The following is a 19,314-nucleotide window of genomic DNA, read 5'->3' on the forward strand; positions in this document are numbered from 1 at the left end:
AATAAAATCATAGTGAAATCTGCAATAACAACAATATGACCTAGCTATCAATTAGGTGAATTTTTGTAAAATTTGTGTTTTTTTTGTGTTATTTTTTTTTTTTCTTTTTCACTGTTTGTATTTGCATAGGTTCTTCTATCTCCCAATACACAAGGGTGATTTTGGTACATTTATGTACTCATGCTCTTTGCCCTCAGTGTATTGCGTTGGCATTTCAAATTTAATTAGAATGTTATTTTACGTAGTAATTGGTACAAGCATGGGCATTCTTGCAGAAAAGGCCTCGTCATTTGTCTTTTTTATGATTTTGCCAGTATAAAGTTACATGATTTCAAATTGGAGGTTAAATTGCATACAATTTATCCTTTCACCATTCTTCATGTGGGGGCTTTGAATATTTTATTGTCCAACTTTAGGGTTTAATATGATATATGTGTAATCGTGAAATATTGATATATGTGTAAAAATGTGTCAAGTTTCGCCTGAAAGCTTCTTCTTAGTTCTGAACTTATTGTTTACTTAAATATGGTGCAGTCCCACTGGATCGGCAAAAGTTATTACAGAAGAGGCGCTGATGGAAATGACATTCATAAGACAAATGTTCCCCACATCCGCGTTGAATTCCGTGAAATGGTATATCTGCAGAACATTACTATTACTTCCGCTCACTATGTATCTTTTTTTCTTTGATCTCCATCTTTATTCAAAAGTAGCTATCCATATAATTCATTGCTATTCTCTAACATCATAAATTGCCAGATATGGAGAGAGGAAATGCGGCAAGTTTATCTAGGTAAGCCCATATATACTTTCATACACCATAATATCCTTAGGAACGTATAAGAAGCCATTTATTATTTGAAAAAAAAAAAGTGGATTAATTTTTTTATCAGAATGGGGGTTTTTATTAAAATCATTGGATTTGTTTTGAAATGAGTAAAATATGAACTGTAATTGATTCTTCATATATTGTACTTATTTCAAAATATATTCAATAATTTAATAAGATTTATTCTAATGAAAATTCATTAGAATATTCTGACCTAATTATTTTATCAAAAAATTGGCTCAGCATATCATGATTATTTTTTTAATCAAAATAGATATTAATGTTGATAAACTTATTTTGAGATTAGTGTAATATAAATTTTAATTAATTATTCATGAATTATATTCATCTTAAAATAAATTAAATCACTTTCAAATTTTAATTTGAATATTCAGACCCAAATATTCTTATCGTTTCACTAATGCTTGTTTCGTTGCAGGTAGACAACCATTGCCATCTTTGCTAGTGCCCAACTGAGCTGTACTCTTAATCGGTAACAATTTTCTCATTGTTGGTTTGTGTTTCCTCCATCAAATATATATATATGTTACTTAACCTGAGTTAAGACACGGCTAGCTCTTTTAACCTAACCAATGGAAATAACACAAGTTCCAGAGGTGAAGTTATTTATGTCTTCTCCCATGACAGGAAACTACATCAATCACACTAGTCGTCAGCTTTCACATTTTTTATTAACTTATTTTAGTGTTGAGAATAATCATTGTAGTTGATGGGTAGTAAGTCTTATTGTAATTCATCTTTTAATCTGAATCAGGATATAGCTGGACTCTTAAAGAAAAAAAAACTAGCTTAATCTTGTTCAGATCTCTACTTCATTGATGTCTCAGTATTATTTAGAATTTTTGTAACTGATCTTATGCATAAGTGGACAGAAATAAGCTATAGAATTAGCGTTATTCATGTATTTCATTGGCTTTTGATTAATTGGGAAGGAATGCTTCTCTGTGAAAGAGGGTCAATCTGATATGAACAAAAAAAATATATATATTTAGACTCGAATAAAATGCTTATGATATGTAATATCATTGAAGTTAAGTCAAATTTAGTAATTTTGAGCTATTTGATTTCTTAAGGGGAGTTGGCCCTCTATGTTTAATTACATTTGAGGATAATTTTTAAGAGTAGCTGTTAATAAAAGAATTACCCCTTTATCTTGATTCATGTTGATTGTTTATCAGAAAATTTTAACTCAAAGATTCTTGTTTAATTGTGTAGTTTATAATTTAAGATTAATCTACAAGAAAGGGTGAATCTTTATAATTGAAAAAGATGTTCATTTTTTTATAAAAAAAATTATATAATTCGAGTGATTGAACAATAAAAAAATTAACTCAAAACTTGACCTCATGATCTCAATTTGAGAAAGAAATATTCAATTTTTAGACAAACCATATTTGAAAGGTAAATAAGAAAAAATGAAAGATTTATAATTCTTAATGGTATCATTAATTGTCCATTGAAGAAAAATAATGAGATGGCCTAATTATACCTAACAAGGGCTAATCATTCGAACTTACAGTCATGTTTGGATGAGGATTACCACTACTTAGTGCACAAAAATAACCCATCAGCGTATTAAAATTTCATGCAGAATAGAAAAGATGTATCTTAAGAGCATGGTTATGCAAATGCAAAGGTAATTCTCATGCAAGACTGATACTCTTTAGTGATATAATTAATTGCCTATGGAGAAAATGAATGAGATAGTTTACTTATATACAGCTATAGCTATTTAATCGAGCTTACAATCATGTTTAAGTTTGGATTGTTGGCCCCTAGTGTTACTAAATCAACCCCAGGGTATATTGAAATTTCATGCATAATGGAAAAGCTCTATCTTAATGAACATAATATGCGATTAAAAGTTTTATATCATTAAATGAGCGAGACATTTCTGTTATTTTTTATTCACTTACCCTATCATAAAAGTGTGCTAGCTCTTGAACTTTTGATTGCTAACTAATTTTAACTTTTATTTTGTTCAAGATATAAGAAGAGAGCTAATGTCATATAAAAAATGCTCGAAAGAGCTTTAATTTTTATAAATTAGACATCCTCGTTAGTATCTTTATCTCAAAATCATACACCAAACATATATGATTTTAGAGGTGGTCCCTCAAATTCAAGTGGTGACTTCCGCAACGAAGCACTTTGTCTCATACAGGGTTCAAGAGGTGCCTATCATGGTGTAACACTTTATCTTATATTACACTTAGTTCCCATTATCCTACTGGGTAACAAGCCAAACTCTTAACTATCGAGATATTGTCCATTTGGCCTAAGGGATTCATGATTTTATCCTGTTGGTGTAACTTTTCATGAGGTTTCCCATCCCAGGATTTCTCCGGGATGAGCACACTAACTTCAGAGTTTCTTAATGAAATTACAACCAATATTTCAAAAGATGGCTTGATGTTTAAGAGTTTAATTTTTTTTTACTTAAGGAGATTCACAATGGTGTACCAAATGTGCTTGATTTGGCGTCCCAGGATCAAAGCAATTTATCATGTTCAAACCAGAGGGTCTAAATTATTTTTTTCAAGATTATGACTTTGCTTTCTCTTAAAATGCTAACAAGACCAAAGGGTCTTAAGGATCAAATTTAAAAGACCTGAAGGAAAATTTGCGCAATGTGGCTTCTCTATTGGACTTTTTTTTGGCTCAGCACATTCTCATGATTATTTTTATTAGGATGAATTTTGCACTATTTAAATCAATGTTAAACTTAATTAGTGAAATACAGAAAGTGTGTATATAATCAATCAACAGCTGCGTTTTCACAGACATTGCTATTTGATATGAGATTTGTTCATCTTATTCACTAGATTTAACAAGATCTTTTGCTAGCTCATCTTAACCTTAATTTCTTTTCTTTTCTAATTTTCAATTACTTTTAGAGAATAGATTATAGCTTTTTTTTTTCTAGTGCATGACAAATATATTTTATAAGTTGCACCTTCATTTAATTATTGATGAATACTATTTCTTTTAATCCAATTTATATTCTCAACATAATATTTTTTGGAATCCAGCTTGTGATCTCAACATAGTTTTAGGCTTTGTTTGGGATGACATTCTTATTGCTTCTTAAAGCAATTTTTAGTACAAAAATTTTAATTTATTGTACTAGAAAGCTGTTTTAAAAAACAATAAAAAAAGCTGTCTCAAATACAGCCTTAAGCTTCGTTTGGGACGGCTTTCTTACTGTTTCTATAATTTTGTAGTGAAAAATTTTAATTTTTGTACTAAAAAGTTGATTTAAGAAGCAGTAAAAAAACCGTCCCAAACGAAACCTTAGTCTTCATTTAGGATTGCTTTATTTATTGCTTTCTAAAGCAGCTTTTTAGTGCAAAAATTTATTGAACTAAAAAGATGCTTACTGAAACCTTTTTTAAGTTAGTTTTTATTAACATAAACCACTTTCATTTAGATATACAAGCTGAATTTTTCTTTTTCATATAACGATTTGAAATAATACAAAATATTTCAAATATATAAATTTATTTTTATACGTTTAGACAATATAAGCAAAATGTGTTTATATAACATAAAAGAGTTTTTTATGTTTTAAATGCAATCATAATTTAAAATTTATATAATGCACATTTTTAACAATAACATTCAATTAATTTATAACATTTAAAAGTAAAATATATTATGGCACTAACAGGACGAAGTAGAGATCTATGGAATTATAAATCATGCAATAATAAAATTGACTATTAATTTAACTCTTAAATTAATAAATCAAATTATTAAATTCAATATTATTCCACCATAAATATAAAATTACACTCTTGAATTTATATTATTGTTGTGTGCTAGAATATGCACGGATATCCAACTCACACACAGAGAACACAAGATTTTTTACGTGGAAAATCCTAAAAAAGGAAAAAAACCATGGGCCCTAGCCCAGTTGAAAAGATTTCACTAGAATTTGAGTTAAGTACATTGGGCTGACTCGTCCTTGAGGGCGATCAGATTACAAATGTCAATTGTATGGTTGAAGTCTAGTGCTAAATATGGCGTCACTTCGAAGTTGGTATGTCAGTTAGTAGTACGACGGTGACTTGATAGAACTCTAGAGTTAGTTGATGGTCTAGCGGAGTTTAGGGCCTCAAGTAGTGGTCTGGCAGAATACAGGCCCTTAGGTGATGGTCCAGCGACGGTGAGGGCTTCATGTGATGGTCCAGCGAAGGCGATGGCTTCAAGTGGAGGTCCGGCGAGGGTGAGGGCCTCAAGTGGTGGTCCAGCGAAGGCAAGGGCCTCAGTGCTAGTCCGGCTAAGGCGAGGGCCTCAAGTGGTGGTCCGGCAAAGGCGAGGGCCTCAGGTGGTGGTCCGGTGGAGTAACGACGTCAGACGGTGGTTCGACAAAACTTAGACGGTGGTCGAAGTTGAGCTTCTTCCTTCTCTTCTCTTCTTCTCTTCTTCTCTTCTTGCTTAGATCCCTTTTCAAGAGAAATGAGGGGTCTATTTTATAGATTTCTGTAGTGGTATTACCCTTAAATAGATGAGAGATCAAAGGGAAATGAGGAGTGGTTGGATGGACGACTGATATTTAATCCCTTGATCATGGACCATTTGATGGACATTTGAATGTCTTAGTGATGTTGGAATTCAATGATCTTGAGCACGTTGGATTCGTCTCGTCGAGTCGCTCGATTCGACTATAAGCACGTTATGTTTGAAAATCGTTTGATAATCAAAATTGTGGTTCAAACCTTTCAACAGTGCTTCTAACCCTTAATTTGGACCTGTTTGGGCTTGGATCGGGTTGGATTTGGTGTTGTTGGGTTCGTATTATCGAGACACTCAGTTCGATTATAAGTTTGCTGAAATTGGAGTTCGGATTGTCCCAATTTCAATTACAAAAGTTTCCAACTTGATTTTGCATCGAGATTCGTGCCCGATCAAGATATTTTTTTGGATAACATAACAGTTGCCCCCCCTATTTTTGGACGTCGAAGCTCTAGAAGTCCGAAAATAATTATCACAGTATTTTACATTGGTCTAATCACAAAAAATTGCGTTCCAAAAACTATAAACCTGCTCAAACACAATCATAAAGGCCCCATTGAGCTCCTAAAGTATCAAAATTGAGTCTGAACCATCGAAAAATGTGTTTGCAGACCCTCAAAAGTCAAATTTGGACCGTCTGGATCAAAAATCAAGCCCAGACACACATAAGCAGTCGAACCAGCCTGCTGGCCGGCAGGCTGCTGGCAGCCGTTGCCGGCAGCAGCGCCAGCACCGCGCGGGTATGGGGCCTGAATAGAGCAGCCGGGTGCAGTTTTTTTTTTTTTTTTTTTGAAACCGCCTAAAAATGGTGACCACCCGGGTGGGAGGTTTTGGTAAACTGCCTATACAGTTTTTATTTTTTTTACAATATATATTGGATGACTGCCTTCCATTGAGAGATCCTATGATTAGGGGAGGCCCCATCACATCATATGATTGCGAGCGGAGGCCAAATAAGGAAGCGAGGGTAGATGAGGAAGCATCCATCTTTACGAGTAATTTTCTGATCCTTTTTCGTAAGAATTTTTATTTTCCGAATGATGTGATGATGATCATCCTAAGAGGTCTGATCGGGCTTGCCTTCCTCCTTTAGGGTACATGACTATTTTTAATACCAGCTTGCGAGCGGTGTTACGCTACCCACCTCCTATTGAGCTAATCTAAATTTCATGGTGGAGTAGGGTGAACCTATCCTAATTTTCATACAGAGCCATGTCGGTGACAGTGGGATTGATTGCACTCTTTAGGGATCAAGGTGCTATTCTGACGCCTGAGCACCTTTCAAGGATGGGTCAACTCATTAGTGAAACACATGGGTGCATAACATTCAAGTCCAAATGGTCAGATTTGTGTTCCTGTGATCCTTCAAAGAGCTAGGCCAGCCCATTTTTCTTTGTGAAAAATTTTTGGGGCCAAATAGAGATATGGGGGGAGATGTAGGATCTGCCAGCCCCTTTATATGTTGGGGAAGAAGACATAATGAGAATCCTCAAGATTGCCAACATCAAGCACCTTCTATACGAGGTTCATTACATAAGTAGATACATAGAGGAAGAATTCTTATTCAAGGTTGTACTATCGTTCCATGCTAGAATGTATGATGCAAGGATGTTGAAACCATCTTCCAAGGTTCCCTAGCCCCCTAGCCCAGCTTTAAAGATGGCTCCTTAATGATTTATAAGAGGTGAAGACAGCCAGGTTTTGAAGAAAAAGATGTTGGAAGGGACTACGACAAATACCAATAAAGCTCTACTTGACTCTTCCCTTGCCAAGTTTCACATCTATGGCGATGTCTTGAACCATCAATGCATTATACGTCGTAAAGCATCTCGATGACTTGGTGAGTAATATCTTCCTAATGTTTCTTCTTTCTTTATTCTGAGGTGGATTCTAACGCAATTTTCTCCTTTATTTTAATTATCGCGCATTGGGATCGAGCATACTGAAGATTTGAATGACTTGAACAATGAATTTATGAAGGTTAAATATCTTCAATGAGAGTTCAAGCAGAAGTATGATCATAAGACCAAGAGGCCAAGGTGCTAGAAGAGGAGTTGTGCGAGTGCAGAACTGAGTTGACCAATACAATGAACTCGATGAATCTTTAAAATTAGCACGTGGATCGGGTTTAAATTGATCTGGCGGAGGCACAAGTAACAATCGCCCAGCTTTTGAAGGATCAAAAGGCCTCCGAAAGGAAGATAACATTGCTTGAGGCAAAAAAAATAAGAGGTCTCAGACTCTTATATTTGAGGAGGCTGCTTTGTCTGGCTTAGAATATTCAAAAGTCATCAAAGATTTAAAGAAGTCCATAGTTTTCAAGACCATCATCTAGGATCACATTCAGGAGGCTCGAGATCATATATATGATGTGAAAGTGAATGCCTTGGAGTAGCAGTGTATTGATGATAGATTCATCTAGGCTTTTTAAAAGGGGTTCGCCTGATACAACAGAAGATTGGAGTTCAAGTCGAAGGGGTAAATCCTAGCCAAGCTTCAGATGACTCTCCTTTAGACTCTGATGGCGATGAGATAGAGAGTGAGCTACATAAGGCCTTTGCCATTAAGGTAGATGATGAGATTGTAGATATTGAGTAGTGTTTTTATTTTTTATACTCCACTAGTTGTATCACTTTATCTTTCCTAGTGATTATGATGTATCAGGTGTTTGTATTCATATATGTTATCTTCTATGATTTAATAAAAAATATTGATATTTTTATCTTACTAGTGAACATTTCAATACTCTTATTTAATTTGAGTAAACTTTATTTATGCTCTTTTTTTTAAAGCATTTGACTTATCTAAGGTTATTTGTTTCAACATTATCTAATGCATTCTCAATCTGTGTGATGAAAGTCGGATTGGATCCCCTTTCGGATCGAATATCTAGTGATTGAGATTCAGGCTTCTGGAATCAAAGACTCCAACATTTAAATGTCACCCGCCAAGGGTGTTTGACCTTTCCAAGGTTATTGGTCATAACATTATGATGCTAATAAACCTGTGTGGAAGAGGTTGGATCGAATTCCCCTGGAATTGATCATCCAGTGATTGAGGTACAATAAAAAGTATGTATGCCTTAAATCAAAGATATAAAAATTAAGTAATACTCACCTAGGTTGTTTGACCTATTCGAGGTTGTTGATTAAAGTATTATTTAATGCTTTTTAACATGTATAGAAGAGGTAAAATTGAATCCTCCTGAGATTGATCGTCCATTGATTGAGTTACAATAATAATTGTGTGTTGCTTTAATCAAAGATATCGATGTGAACCACCAAGTCATGCACTTCTCAATCGATTGCCAACCTCAATCCAATGATCAGGGCTTTATATTTGGCAATGGTATTTATTGTCATGAACTTCAATCTAAGTCTGTATTCGACTATGATTTGCTATGGAGAGATTAAAATGATTCCAGCACTGTCATCGAAACTCCCAGAAGCTCCATCAACATGTAAGATCCAGCATGAGGAAGAAGGAGATGCATTTAGTGGTTCATTAGAGGTGTGATTAGTACATTCAACCATAAAGTCAACAAACACTTGTGACTTGATGTCGGATCTAGGCAGGAATTGGATGTCAAACTCTCCAAGCTTCACTGACCATTTGATCAATCTTTCAGTTGCCTCGGGTTTTTAGAGAATACTTCTTAATGGTAGGTTGGGCCTCCCTAGAGAGAAGCTGTAGCTGGCCGTAGGTCCATTATATGGATTTGACAATCGACTTGTGTGAGTGGAAGGAACAATCAGTCTTCTAGTTATACTTGGAGAATTTCTTCGCCAAGCTACACACTTCGTCCAATTTATTGTGGTGAAATCAGAATCGGCTTATAATGCTAATTTGGGAAGGTCGCTCCAGTCAATCTTTGGGATTATTCCTTCATTCCCTCACCTCAAACTAAAATTTCTTACCCGAGCAGGGATTGACATTATACGAGGAGATCAGTAAGTAACACAATCCTGCTATCTCAAGCATGTTCAACCTCACCCAATAGTCACCTAAAGAATCGAAGATTTTGATCTTCATGGTGAAGATTTTCCTTAAAGGGCCTCCCCTGTAGAAGATCTCATTTATATCTCTCTATCAAATAAGCACCCTTTAGTACAGATCGGATCACTTCTCTCAGATAAAGAGAAGAAAAAGTATGAAGATTTTCTACGTACAAACTAAGATATATTTGCATGGAGTCTAGCTGATATGCCTAGAATCAACCTTGAAGTAATTATGCACTCACTCAAGGTCAACCCGGCATATAAGCTGGTAATCCAAAATAAGCGAAACTCTGCACTCAACTTAAATATTGTAATTAGATTTAAAAGAGAACTTCTTATGACCCCAAAGGGCTAAAATGACGTTCAACTAAATATCTAGCTACAATAATCAAGAAGAGTGATCATTAAATTCATATTCAAAGCTCTATGAATGAAAGATATATCTCCCCAAAGAGAGAAAATATTGTTCGATGATAATTCTTCAAATATGACGATAACGATCACTAGTATTTTAATTTTTTCAAAGAATTATAAATGAATTTTGAAAAATCAACTTTTAAAATCAGGTGTGTGTGGTTCTAAATCTCCTACGAGCGCAAGCCCTCAAAATTAATTACATCGTAGGGAGACAGAGTCCCCTACGAAAACTCTCGATTAAAATAGTGACAAAATTTTGTTGGATTTTTTTTAGGAGTGATATCGAAAAGAGGTGAATTTTGGAAACTCAAAAGGGAATGGATCAAAATTGAGCAGTTCTTAACAGAATCAAGGGAAGAAGAGTAGGAGACACTTTGAGATTTCGAAACCATCCGGAAGTGTCCCAACTTAATCTAAGTGCAACGACTTTACATTTTAGATTGAAAAAAGATTTAATTTGAGTTGATCACTTTATTAGACATTTGGGATTACATTCCTGGAGGTTGGAGTCTTATAATCAAAGATATGCCCTGGATCCTAAATCTAATTTGGACACTAGACCACAGTCGTTCGAACCTAACTAATGCAATGCAAAACCTGGACTTACCCCGGCCTGGATTGGAGAGCTAGCTAACCACCTAATAGATTTAAAATACATGAGTCTGGTCTTTTATGAAAGAGTGGTAGAGACGTTTTATTTAAGGTTTTGGAGAGTTGGGGCCGACATCTAGAGATTTTCCTAATTGGCCCCTTTGACTTATGCTAGGTGCAAAAATGCTAAAGGCTAATGTAATTAAAATTTTGACACTTTTAGTTTATTTCTAATGCAACGCATGCTAGTCAACGCCTTCAAATCAAATATGCTTGAAAGTTAAAAATAAACTTAGAAAATAATTTTTTAGAATACTAGGCTTCCCCAGGTCTGGCACCTTGTCCTCATAGGTCAGACTATCCGGACTTTACGTTTAGGGGAATGGTCTAAAGCAAGGAGAGAAGAAATGCAAAAATATGCATGCGTCTCTGGGATCGATCCCCGGGTAATTCCCTAGATTCATTATCTTTTTATATTATTTAGACTCACTAAGTTTTAAACTATTTAATTATGAGTATAAAATTTTCACACCCTCACAAGCCTCACGTATCCAGGCGAAAATAAAAGTGGTACATAAACACCAAAAAAACTAAGAAAAGTAAATAATTCTATACGCAATCATTTCATCAAATCAAATATAAATGAACTAATTAATAAATGTCCATAGGCAAAGTTGCCTTACTTATTACAAACCAGGGTCTTGTAGAAAGTAAAGTGGCCGGGTACCACTAACAACAACCTGGATTCTAAACCTAGTAGAGACGCAAGTGGTTTTGAATGGGATACTTTCTGTCTTCAAATCTTCAATCTCGTTCTCCTCCAAGCTCCTTCCTTCAAGCTCTTTGGATTCTTCGTAGTAGGCTACCCAAATGAATAAGAGGGCACTTCCTTTGAGGGAAATGCCACTCTTTCCTCTTTGAGTAGGGAAGAAGTGATCCAAATTTGGATCTCCAAATAGAAAATGGCTACTCCCCCAAAGGGGTGTCCTTTTCTCTTTGGAGTTCAAGCTTTGGACCTATATATCCCAACTCAAAATCCCACTTTCACAACACTTTACATTCACACAAATTACATTTATATGAAAATAAAAAAATTCTAGTCTCTGCTGCAGGGTTATCTTAAGTAGATAATAAATCAAAAAACATTTATTCCCAAGCAGTTATATATGAATGTGCAGAAAAGGAAATAAACATACTAGACACGCTCTTTTTATTGCTTTGGGAGTTTTAGCAGCTGAAGCACCTATGCAAGCATAATTATAATTGATTTTTTATTGATTTAGCCCCCTTTTTATTGCACTGCATGAGCGTGGCCACCTGCAGTAAATTATGTGAACATCCAGATCATTCCTATCCTAAGGGTAATCTAGTCACCAAACACATCAATCATCCACAAAGTGCAGTAAAAAGTAAGCAGATACAGCAAGGCAATTTCATCCATAACATGCAGTAAACTCACGAAAAATCTGGCACATAGCAGTAAAGTAAACATCGGCCTAACCTAGATCTAGAGTTGGTTGTCCTAGCAAACCATCTAAAGTGTGTGTAAAAGGTCGTGTGGTTGGGGTAGATCCTAAGTTGGGTGATTAGTTAGAGTTCTCTAATATTTGGGTTTGTTAAGGCTTAAAGGGAGATTTAAGTCAGAGTTTAAATATTGATATCTTCAAGAATTTATTTAAATATATTTTAAAGGTTAATTTATTACTACCTTTGTTTCACACTGAGGCCGTGAAGTTTATTTCACCTTCCTTGGGGCTAAGCTAATAGCCTCGTAGGCTTGGGTTACTAGTAGTAGTCGAGGTTGATTAAGTTAATTTAAATTGGTTGAAATTAAGAGGAGGGGATTAATACTAAGGAGAGTTTATTACTAATTTTAGAAGATTGGTTGAGAATTTTATCAACCAACTTAAAAAATTCTGGAGTTTTAAAAGAATTAATGGGTTTTAAGAGATTATCTATATATGTTAATTAAGGGGTCAAAAGTTTATTTTTTAAATTAGAGTTAATCTTAGAAATTTTGGATTTTTAATAAATACTACACCTTATTATGAGTTATTAGACTAGTAGCACACTCAATTTGTAGTTTTCTATAAAAAGTTATGATTTTTAGAAGTTTTGACTCGTTTTTTAGCTCAATTAACCAAAATGTTGACTTTTTGACTTTGACCAGATTTTAGGGGTTTGATATTTTTAGAAAATACTATATTTTAATTATGGTGATTAGACACTTAGTTTGATTGATTTGGAATTTTTTATAATTAGTTATGAATTTTATAAATTTGGGTATTTATCGAATTTTCTAATTATTAGAGAGCCTATTTTGTAATTTTGACTTAAATGAATCCTAGATCTTTTGAAATCAACCTCAAGGATTAGAAATGATCTAAGGGGAGATCAGCAAGTATTTAAATATTTTTTAGGCTTTTTAATTATTATTTTTAATTAAAAATTGATTAAATATTGATTTAGATTAAAATTAAATTAAAGGAGTTTAAATTTCTACATATTAGGGAATTAATTATGGTCAGTTAGAGGTATTTTAAAGAATTTTAAGGATTGATAGGAATTTTTAGTAAATCAATTAGGCTTTAGGTTAATTCTAGGGAAGGAATATTTTGGCTCCTATTTGGTGGACCAAATGGACATCAAATCTGATGGACTTTGGACCATGGGATCACCTGATCTCAAGGTCTAAACACACCAAATTTGAGCCTAAATGGAATTCTCTAAGATGGCTAACCAAGCCACCCAAGGTGATCCTTAAGTCACCTTAAAAGATCCTAGGAAGCTATCCTAAAGTTGGATTGGGGCAAAATCACTGGCCCTAAACTCCCTATGCTACACATCATCAACACATTCAAAATCAAATCCTAAATCTCATTGGATAGGTCATGATTCCAATTTGGATTTAAGGATCAACCCATGACCCTCAAATCAAAATTGGCATGCCAATGCCCTTAGACACTTCAAACAGGGGAGATAAAATTTGGGCATGTCAGGGACATGCCCAAATTCATTCTCCCAAAATTCCAGGCCTTGGTGAATCCATTTTAAACAATAAATGCATTAATTAACAAAACACTAATATTAAAATTAGACTTCTTACAGATGTAATCAGAGCCTGGAACCATAGGTCTTTTGTAGGTCTCATGGAGACCTTTCCAATGAGCCTAAGAACACCTAATTTGGCCAAGTGTGGAGGGAGATATCAATTTTTGAAGTTTCCCTAGATTTTCTATAAAATTAAATCCGTTAATTACCCAGTCAGCTGGTGCTTTACACGCGGCGTTCCACGATTGGCTTGGCAATCATTGGCAACTAACTGGATAACAGTCGGATTAACCATAACCGTTGGATGGACGATCGAAAAGGCCATGATTAAACAGCCTCCAGGACCACGGGATCTAATCCGCGCCGTTGATTGAAATCAACGGCCAGGATTTTGTCTTCAACCTCCCGTAGAAACCTGAAGCTGTAAAGCTTCTCCGGTGTGATCCAAGCGATCCTGCCGGTGAACTTTGACGAAATTTTACAGAGAGGATCAGGTGAGGAGAAACCTTCAATCCAATGGTGGAAATCCACTAGGGTGAAGGTTTCCTTCACACTTGGCCGGACTACCTGTCTAGGGAGCTCGGGATCGAAATATTACTACAGATAAGGTCTCAATGGATGAGCTTCTCTATCAGTGAGCTTCAGGGGATGAAGGTAAGCATATCTCCTTCAGACACCGGGACCAGAGGATGGCCGGAGATACAACTTCGAGCGTAGTGCCAAAAACTCTCGTTGGAGTCCACTCGAATGGATCGACGGAATGGCCTGGGAAGCTAGAGAACAACGCAGGAGGAACGAAGGAGCTCTGGGCAGTAATTTTGAATGCCCTGGGATCAAATGGGAGCTCTTAGGAAGAGTTTCCCTATTCAGCCACCTCCCGCGAGCTCGGATGGCCGGGATTGACTGGGAGGGGCCTTAGATGGGCGCCAGGTGGAGGGAGACATCCTCCCAGAGTGCCCGTGAGGCTCAAGCCGACGAGCCAGATCCTTTGGAATGCTTTGGGTCAGGATCAAACAGGGGGACCGCCAGAGCTTGTTCTCAAATGGTTTTGGCCGCCGTCGGCCGGAGTCTGGGTCCGGTTGACCTGGAAAGGCAGATGGGGACATGGTGGACTCGAGGTTGAGCTCAATTTGGCCTGGGGAGGTTCAACTTGATCAGGTGGCTTGGTTTGACCCAAACCTGCTCGGTTTGGATCGAATTGGCTCAACCCAAGTTAGGCCAAACCCTGGGCTTGATGTGCGAGGTGGGTCTGGGTCTGGTCCACCCAACAAAAGTGGAAATTGGGTTCAATTTGATCTGGGTTCAAAGATGGCTCGGGTTCCTATGGTTTTGGATAATTTGAGCTAACCCAATGTTTGACCCAAGTCAACCCAAAGCTTGGGCTTGCTGAGGGAGGTGAGTTGGACCTAGAGCCACCTAATAGAGGTGTTGGTCAGGTTCAATTGAACTTAGGATAGAAATTAGCTCAATACCAAGTGGTTTTGGCCACTTTGAGTTAGCCTAACCCTTGACCCAAGGTGACTCAATGGCTGGGCTGATTAAGGGAGGTGTATTAGGTCATGGGAGACCCAATGACACCATGTTTTGGGTCCAATTTGATTAGGATTGAGAAATGGTTCAAAGGGGTTCTTGCTTTGGGCACTTGGGTTAAGCAAAAAGGTTAACCTAAGTGGGCCCAAAACTTGGGTCTCCAAGAGGGACCTCTTAGAAGCCTAAGTAGTCACCCTATGGGTTCAAATAGAATTGAAGTAGTCATGATTAAAGGGTTTAGATGAAAGGAGGGATACATGGGTCTTTTGGTCAAATTTAGTTGACTTGGTCAACTAAGTTGACCTAGGACTAGGGGTTAGGTTCATTAAAATCAATTTGGTCATATGAACCTAATGAATGGGGTGCTAAGATGTGGAGGGCTCATTTGGGTCAAAGTGACCATTTTGACCCTTAAGGGGCCTTTAGATCAAAACGGGTTGACTTGGTCAACCAAGTTGGGTTGGGCTGACCAAATGTCAAGCCATACTTGGGTCCTGGTTGGGGATAGATTTGGAAGGATGATATGGGTTGGAGAGCTCAAATGGGTCAATTTGACCCATTTAGACCCTTTAAGAGCTAATAGGTCAACCTAGGTTGACCCCAAAGCTGAACTTGGGTCAAATGGATTTATTTGATCATCTGGAGTCTAATGGATGTGGTCTCAAGGTGTAAAAGGTCCATTTGGGTCAAAAGACCTATTTATGGCTCTTAATGGGTCCTTAGGTCAACCTAAGTTGACTTGGTCAACTAGGTTGACCCAAGGGCAATAATCAGGGTCAATAAGTTTGGAATGATGTTTTGAATATGTTGGAAGGAATTCCCACAAAAAATGAGGTCATTTTGGTCAAAATGACCATTTTGACCTTTAAGGGACCTTTAGGTCAAACTAGGTTGACCCTAGGCTTGGAATTTGGTCCAATAAGTCCCAATTATTGTTTAAAGATGATTGGAGGAAGTTTTGAAGTTTGATGAGTCAAATCAAGTTGAGTTTAGGCCAAAAGTCTCCTTTAAGGACATTTTGGTCATTTTGTCCTTGAGTCAGTTCTGAGTCAAATTGGATCTATAAGGATGTTGACTATTGTTTAACAAGTCAATATTAAGGTATTGGAAGTGATCATAGGATTTGAAGGGGGCACTAGGGTCAAATTTCATTGGGTGAAAGGCCCAATGGCATGGATCATAAATATTTGAAGGTTTTGCAATGTTTGGAACTGGATTGAGTTCATGGTGTTAAAGTCCTTCAAATAAGCTCAAATTTGGAGGGTTGGCACTAGAGACATGTCATCTCAATATGGAATTGACAAACCCTAAATCAAATGCCAATTGGCTGGGTTTCAAGGTAATGGAAGAATCACTTACAAAGGGTTTTAGGTTCTGAGTCTTTAATCCTGGATTATGGGTTTAAATTGAGCTGAGATCTAGATTGGGCCTAAGGGCTAGGAACTAGGAAGATCCTAGGATTTAGAGCCCAGAGAAACCTAAGGTCTAGAGCTCAGGGAGGAGTTAAAAGTGACCTCATACATAAATGAGGTCAACAATTACAAGTGGGTCTTAATGAGTAGTCTTTAATTCCCTCTATGTTAGAATTATCAAAGGCAATGAAGTGATCAATGCAAGACTTCTTTGGTGTTGGCTCTTTGCTTACTGCAATTAGGACTTGACTAGGCATTATAGGGCCTTCAGCAATGGTTTCAATTTCACCAACCATTTGACGATTATTTGATAATTACCTTTTATGTTGATTCTATCCTCCAGTCGGACCACCCTTATCTCACGCTGGTGGGTTATGGATGAATTTTCAGAGATATTATTGTCGGATCAATCTCTTGATTTCTTCCTTGAGCTGCCTGCATGCTTCAGTAGTGTGCCCTCGGTTATCATGTGTTGACCTCATTTTTGTATGAGGTCACTTGGACTACTCCTGACCCTAAATCAACTTAATTTTCAAATTAATTCAAACTCTAGGATCCTCCTAGAATCTTGACCTTAGGATCTACCTAGATCTTAGATCAATCAAACCAAAATCCAAGGTCCAAAGGTATTGTCCTAAAGTCCTTTTTCATTGAATTTTCAAACACTTAAAAACCCACTCAAATGACCTCCGATTCAGAGTCTGTCAGTTGCATACTGATGGGACATGTCTCTGGAGGAAACCCTCCAAATTTGAGCCCATTCTGAGGTCTCTAACCCCAGAAACTTAATTAAAATCCATAGGCTGTAAAACCTTCAAATATTTATAGCCTATGCCACTAAACCTGTCACTTTGAAGATTCTGACCTTAGAGCCTTCACCAAAGCCTCTAATCACTTCCAGACCTTTAATCTTGATATGTTAAACTTTAAAATGTATTTTTCTGGACCCACTGACCCCCAGTTGACCAGGGGTCAAAATGACCAAAATACCCCTATGGGGCTCAAATGGTGATTTCAAACCAAATGAACTCCGAATTGAACGCAACCACCTCCAGCAAGTTTCAAATGTCATTTCAAATCTATTGGTCGCATTCCCAACCCTTGGGTCAACCTGGTTGACCAAGTCATCAGGTTTGACCCAAAAGGCCCTTTAAGGGTCCAAACAGGTATTTAGAACAAATGACTTCCCTAGGACTTGGGACCACACCCAATAGACTCTAAATGTCACTTTGAATCTGTTAAACCCATTTCCAGACCCTGGACCCACCTGATTGACCAAGTCAACCAGGATTGACCTAATGAGCCCTTAAGAGTTTAAATGGGTCATTTCAACCCATTTAACAAGATCAATGCCTTTAAACTTTTAAACTCATTCAATTCAATGTCTTGAATATTTCTAAACTCATTTTGAGTCAAACCCGAGACATTTTGGCCAAGTCAACCAATTTTGGCTTAGTGGCCCATTAAAGGCCCAATAGGCCTTTGTGACCCAAAGTGATTCATTTGAACCCCTCTAACCCAAGCCCATCCAGCATTTCAAGGGGACTCTAGAATCTTCCTACACCCTATCTCAGCCCTTAGATCAACATCCAATGGCTTGGATCTCTTTCATTTGATCATGTGGGGATAAAAAGACTTTTAAACCTAAGGTCCTTGCCATGTGCTCTCCCATCTGCCCCCAACCACTCCATGGACATGTAGCAGCATCTAGGAGCTCCCCCAATTCATCCCAGCCCTCCATTCAAGTTGGAGAGACTTGAATAGGGCAAAACCCTAGAGAGAGCCACCATTCTCTCCTTAACATTCTCTCACTCAACTCCAAATCTCTAGAGCTTTCAAAACCTCTAAGTCTCATCTTAGAGCTTCTACAGATATTTTCTATCTTTCCCAAGCCATTCTCCACAAAATCCATGCCTCCAAAGCCTCATTGGTGAAGAGAGAGGAGTTTAGAGAGAGAAAGAGGGGTTTCAAGAATAACTCCTAATCAAGCCAGAATCAAGCCTTTATGTCTTCTACAAAGTTGAAGAGGATTGCAGCAGATTTCCAACGAGCCCAAGATCGTCAAAATCCGTCCATTGTTTGGTGAGATATCGCAACTTTTAGTTAAATTTTAAATTTGAAACTGCTCAAAATCTACAATATATGGAGCCTCCAAACTCTAGGCATTGAAATACTAGATTACCATGAGCTTATGTTTCAAATTTCATCAAATTTCGATGAGTATTTTAAAAGTTATGAGCATTTCAATTTTCTAGCTCATTTTGAACTAAAATAGCCTGGATCGATCTCGACCGTCCGATCTTCCCTCTTTCTTGATCGGACGGCCCAGGATTATTGATGACATGGTTAAGTGGCTGGTAACAGCGCGCCACATGTCAAAATGACAAGCACCGCCGCCTTTTTGACGCCAATCATTGCCAATGATTGGCGCCGGCTATTAATGGATTTAAAAAAAAATTTCAAAAAATGCTCAGAACTTTGACAATTCACAGTAAATTCATTTCTCCACCAAATTAAGTGTTCTTAGGCTTGTTTGAAAGATAATTGAATGTAGTATTTAATAAAAAATAAAATCTAGTTAATTTGGTCACTGTACTGTGAGATATTATTGATTGTTTGAAATTAGTTTTTTTATGAATTTTTCATAATCTAGTGGTCAATTGAGCCCCAAATTTTGGTGGAAAGTTTTTGGGTATCTTAGGCATATATTGTAATTTTATTAGGGGTAGATACCCAATAGATTACAGTGATATGAATTTACAAAGCAATGGGTCCATTTTGGACCCAAAACTTTGAAAATTTATAACTCTCCAAATTTGTAGAATTAGGCTTTTTTATTTCTGTGGTATGCTTGCATATGTCTAAGGGTTAGGTGAACAGAGATTTAAGCCTAAATGAACACTAGTGCCGCCTAAGAACAATAATTAAGGACAACGTCTAGTCA

At 36.8% G+C, this 19,314-nt stretch overlaps 1 protein-coding gene across 2 annotated transcripts in view; it reads left to right on the top strand.

Moving 5' to 3' along the window:
- LOC110112272 (AMP deaminase) overlaps window positions 1–1,774 on the top strand; it is a 34,001-nt gene extending 32,227 nt beyond the window's left edge. The window contains exons 18-21 of one of the 2 annotated variants that reach the window (XM_020844434.1): window positions 535–633; window positions 760–793; window positions 1,269–1,322; window positions 1,605–1,774. In XM_020844434.1, the coding sequence (XP_020700093.1) occupies window positions 535–633; window positions 760–793; window positions 1,269–1,306 (171 nt within the window). In that variant the 3' untranslated portion in view covers window positions 1,307–1,322; window positions 1,605–1,774. Of the gene's footprint in view, window positions 1–534; window positions 634–759; window positions 794–1,268 lie in introns of both variants that reach the window. The other variant, XM_020844433.2, reaches the window with a different exon arrangement.
- Window positions 1,775–19,314: the final 17,540 nt, after the last annotated feature.

The sequence above is a fragment of the Dendrobium catenatum genome, unplaced genomic scaffold, assembly GCF_001605985.2.
Source record: "Dendrobium catenatum unplaced genomic scaffold, ASM160598v2 fragScaff_scaffold_1038, whole genome shotgun sequence".
NCBI lineage: Eukaryota > Viridiplantae > Streptophyta > Magnoliopsida > Asparagales > Orchidaceae > Dendrobium > Dendrobium catenatum.